We start from the raw sequence: 4,606 nt of genomic DNA, 5'->3' as shown, positions 1-4,606 counted from the left end.
TCCAAATTAGATATTTTAAGTACTAATCATCATGATGACCTAATGTTCCATCGTCAATCGTTTGCATAAATTGTGAAATGCCGCCATCTTCCGACAAAATATGGAACTGGTTTATGTATCCAATACTCATGTATCCTGACTGTAATGTTTATGATTTGCAACATAACAAAACCCATACAGTTATTTTACAAACATTCCCAGTGTAATTTTATATAAAATTCATACATTCAAAATGCATATACAGTTACATAACAATCTAATAAATATGCCTTTTACATTTTACAAAAAAATCCCGTCATATCGCAATAAAAATAATGCTGTTGATCTTTATATAAATACATTTATATCTTTATATACGTCAGTGGAAAACAATATAGTACAATTGACATATTTTACTTTATGTATGTGATTTGCCAAAAACAGTCAGAACCATTGTATCAGTTTTTTTTTATAATTTTGTGAAAACCCTTTATAAGCAATTAATGGAAAAAATTAAGACTAAAATTATTTAGCATAAATACAACTTAAAATAATTGTACAAAGTTTTCGACATCTGTTTACAGAAACAACATCTGTCAGCAAGTTGTGCACCGGAAGTGCATTAATGGACCAATCCAAACGCTCATACCAGAGCGGACCAATCAGAGCGATTGCGTATGCTGACGCGATCAAGGCGCGAATTTATTCAACAGAAACAGCACGCGACTGTTTACAGCTAACGAGCGTCTCGTTATTAAATGCTCAGAACCCTCATAAATCAGCTGTTCGCATATTAAAATATTATAATCCACCCGCTAGAACACTTAACGTGGATTTTGAAGAAATGAATGCGACCGCGGAACTAGAAATGAAAAGCAAATCCATTGTAGATGATGCGCACGACAAAGTCACGCCAAGACAAGGGGGCGTGTCTGTAAGAAGAAGGTAAACAAATATATCCACTTTGTAAAGATTTAAGAATTAAAATCTTAAGAAAGTCTGTTTTATCATGATTAGCAACGTTTGTTTATTCCATGCAGACCTGCAGATCCCAGATGTAACGTTAGGAGCGTCAATTCAGGTTTTAAATCTCCTGTACGTAAAGTCTATCATTGAATCAAATGTATTAAGAGGACTATTGTATAGTAGTCTGTGATATGATGCCTAGAGGTAGAAAGCAATATTCATGGGAGTTTGATAACTGATAACAGATTAATTACGGTTTATATGGATATGTGGTGAGTTGTCTTTGGTCTGTCATAGGTCCAGAAGCCTAGTATGGTGAAATCTCCCTTGTGCCCTGAAGAAGAAGTCAAAGAGCTCAAGAAAACACTTGATCGGCTGGATTCAGAGATCGCCTTGTTGGAAAAAGAGTAGGTAGTGAATGTGGGAAAGACGGATGCAAGAGATGCTGTTGTTTGTTCATACTGAAAGATACTATAGAATATTAGGTTTAGAATTATTTTTTCAATTTAAGGTGGTTGGGAGGTCACAAAAACACAACGTGAGACATATTAATTGGCTTCCATTAAAGTTGTTTTAAAAATCAAATGCATATTTTTAAAAATGAATAATTCACACATAAAATGTTGCCATTATTTATTCATCCTCATGTTTCTTTTTTTTTTCTGTGAAACACAAAATATGTTTTGAAGAATATCCTGGTGACTCGTTTCCATATAATGAAATTGAACTCCAAAAGCTCCAAAATAAAATAATGAAAGCAGCATCATTAACACTATAACGCCTACTGTATCATATTTTATACACAAATGTATAAGGCCTTTAATCTATCAACATGATCAAAACTGTTCCATTTCAAAAATGTAGATTCTGACTTTTATTTCATAGGTCAGGCTTTACAGGATTTAAATAACTTAAAGGAAAGATCACTCAAAAATTCGTTCCAAACATTTAAGACTTTCGTTTATCTTCAGAACACAAATTAAGATATTTTAAAGAGATTTCTGTCCCTCCATTGACAGCAGATCTATTCCACCAAGACCAAACATATCAACATTGTCATACCCATTGCCATGCCAAACACTCAGAGTTCTCAAGGCAGAAATTATGACAAGTAAACTAACTCTTTAAAATGTGACTTGTGTGCTTTATTTTGAGCGTTCTTAAGTAATAGAATAACTGTGTAACAATTTATTTTGGCTGAACAAATTATTTTAAATAAAAACTTGTTTTAAATCTAAAATGCATAATATGGTCCGTTTAGATCGTTTGCTGATAACTACATTTTTCATTAAAGTGTTTCATCATTGTTATTTATTCTCAGATTAAATTGAGCTCATGTTTCTCTGTTTTTGTATTTGCAGAGGATTTGTTGTACAAGAGCTGGATCAGCACATAGACCTGCTGCACGAATACAATGACATCAAAGACATCGGACAAACTTTACTGGGCACATTAGGTAAGAATTGGTGGATCAATCGTCTTTTTAATAGTAAGTGCAACGGTGTCCGATAACAACATAAAAACATTTCACACATGATAATCGTTCATCTCCTGTTCATAAACACTTGTGGCCTACACACTTCTCCCATCCCACTCATATAAGTGGGTTACAGCCTCCATACGCTTGGCATTTCTCTCTAGTGTCAAGATTATGATAATGGCCTCCTCCAGTATTACCACTGTATTCTGTGATATAATGGACCCTTTCAGACTCCCAGCAAGATGAGTTTCTTGCCTGCTCTGGCCTCTCGGTGACTTCAGATGGTCTGAGGGCCAGAGGGGGTCTGTGCCACATCATTCTCCCCCATGTGACCGCTGACAAAGACAACTGTCTCTCTGTGTCTCTCAGCTGGCCTGCGTGGAGTGACCACACGAGACTTGTACAGTCACTTTGGCCTTGAGTTGGAAGACTGACTGAGCTTCATGAGAGGAGATGGAATAACTGGAAGGCTTCATAATACTGTTTGTTTTTGTTTATTGCAAATACACCCGTTAGTATTGTTTTCTTCATGCTCTTGTGCTGAATGAGTAAAATTAAGAAGTTTCAGTGAAATGAACATGCTTAACTCTGGCAAACTAATTCCATGATAGATTTAAAGCTTCAAAGAAATGGAAATGCTTCTGTCAATATTGTGAGAAGAATTGCCTCAATGTTTATCTCTGCACACGGTTTTCCTCACATTGTGTTTGCACCAAATGTGAGGTGTTATTGTGCATGAGAGAGATTGTCATCCAATTCTGGTGAATTAAAGGACTAGTTCACGCAAAAATTACATTTGTCATCATTTACAGTTTCAAACCTGTAGGCCTTTCTTTCTCAGTGCAACCAAAATGAAACTTTGTGAATGTTCAGTTCATATTTGCACTTTTCACTATAAGCTTTCATTGTATGAAAAACAGGAGCATGAACATTTTTCAAAACATCTCTTTTTGTGTTCCACAGAAGAAAGTCAGTCATAAAGGTTTGGAACAACGTGTAAATGTTTGTTTATGGCTTAACGACAAGTGCTATGGCAAATTGATTTACCTATGTATTGCTGTTGGGTCCAATTTTGCTTTATTATTCATTGTTTAACTGTAAAACAAGCAAATGTGTGTATTTCAAAGTGTATATGCCACATTTGTGTGGTTGCTCAAAGGTTTTATCTTACAAGAACTAATCCAACTGTGTGAAAGTTGAACTAAATACACTTTATGGAAGTTATGATAGAGGTGTATGGACTGTCAATATTTTGGATAACAATAGATAAAGCCATCTGCTACACTGATAGCAGATTGCCTCACTTTGCTGACAGTTGAAAAATGCTTTTTGCTATCTAACATGATATCCTATCCACGGTGAATTAGATATACCGAATGAAATTGAATCAAGAAATGTCTGTTGGCTTCTATTACCACTTGTGATTTCCACTGACCATTCTTAGACATGATAGAACATAATGTATAAAATGGCAAATAGTGTGATCAGTTTAAATAAAGCATAAATTGTTGAGTTGAAAGTGTATTTGTTAGGCAAAGCATGTCAACATAAAATGGTATCCACCACCATTTAAGGAGAATTGGAAAATAATAGGGATTTGTGACGTCAGCCAAAAAGATAAATTGCTTTAGTTGCAGGGCTGGTGTTTACATTTATTTGAAAGATTATGAGGACAAAGTACATGAGGATTACTTTACTTTTTCTGTAAAGTAATACGCACTAGTTGTGCACAATAAAACCAGAAACACACATTAAGAAAGAATACAGACAGTTTCCAAAGAAACAGTAGGCCTACATAAGTTAAATTAGCAGTGTTTCATGCATTTTGGTTAAAAACAACATCCTCGTCTCCATTACAGTCATTTCCAATGCACAAGTAAAAAGCATGTCTCATAACACATTCGAAATACCATATACATTACATCATTTTAATTTCTGCCATCACAGTGACCAGCAGACGGAGAGATATCTGACAAAAGCCCTCCTTCTCCTCCATCATGCCTCATGGACCTGCAGAGCTGCTTTGCAGCAACTACCGGGCGGAAACTGTCGTGATGATTCGCTGGCTGGGCCACATTTCCTTGACAGGACTTTAAGTCCCGCCTTTGCTGAGCGAAACGGCAGCGCTCCGAGAGAACGCCATTGGTTCAAAGAGCTGTCAATCAATGTATACGCAACTGC

General features: G+C 35.7%; 1 protein-coding gene across 3 annotated transcripts; it reads left to right on the top strand.

Annotated features, from left to right (window-relative positions):
- Positions 1-678: 678 nt before the first annotated feature.
- On the top strand, positions 679-3,263 carry swi5 (SWI5 homologous recombination repair protein). Of its 3 annotated transcripts, none has more exons than XM_056238969.1 (5): positions 679-924; positions 1,020-1,074; positions 1,243-1,352; positions 2,307-2,401; positions 2,707-2,911. In XM_056238969.1, the coding sequence occupies exons 1-5, from the start codon at positions 824-826 to the stop codon at positions 2,844-2,846; spliced, it is 501 nt and encodes a 166-aa protein (XP_056094944.1). In that variant the 5' UTR covers positions 679-823; the 3' UTR covers positions 2,847-2,911. The 3 variants fall into 3 exon arrangements, with proteins under 3 accessions (XP_056094944.1, XP_056094943.1, XP_056094945.1); XM_056238968.1 differs by having other exon boundaries at positions 2,656-2,911; XM_056238970.1 differs by having other exon boundaries at positions 682-924; positions 2,795-3,263.
- Positions 3,264-4,606: the final 1,343 nt, after the last annotated feature.

The sequence above is a fragment of the Rhinichthys klamathensis genome, unplaced genomic scaffold, assembly GCF_029890125.1.
Source record: "Rhinichthys klamathensis goyatoka isolate OS25496 unplaced genomic scaffold, OSU_Roscu_1.1 h1tg000549l_1, whole genome shotgun sequence".
Lineage (NCBI taxonomy): Eukaryota > Metazoa > Chordata > Actinopteri > Cypriniformes > Leuciscidae > Rhinichthys > Rhinichthys klamathensis.
This window is presented reverse-complemented; position numbering and strand designations above follow the sequence as displayed.

Bases quoted from the DNA above. Each gene is read 5' to 3' on its own strand.
- swi5 (XM_056238968.1), top strand. From the start codon at position 824: ATGAATGCGACCGCGGAACTAGAAATGAAAAGCAAATCCATTGTAGAT. The intron at 925-1,019 runs GTAAACAAATAT...TATTCCATGCAG, and splicing joins GGCGTGTCTGTAAGAAGAAG to ACCTGCAGATCCCAGATGTA. The intron at 2,402-2,655 runs GTAAGAATTGGT...GGACCCTTTCAG, and splicing joins AACTTTACTGGGCACATTAG to ACTCCCAGCAAGATGAGTTT.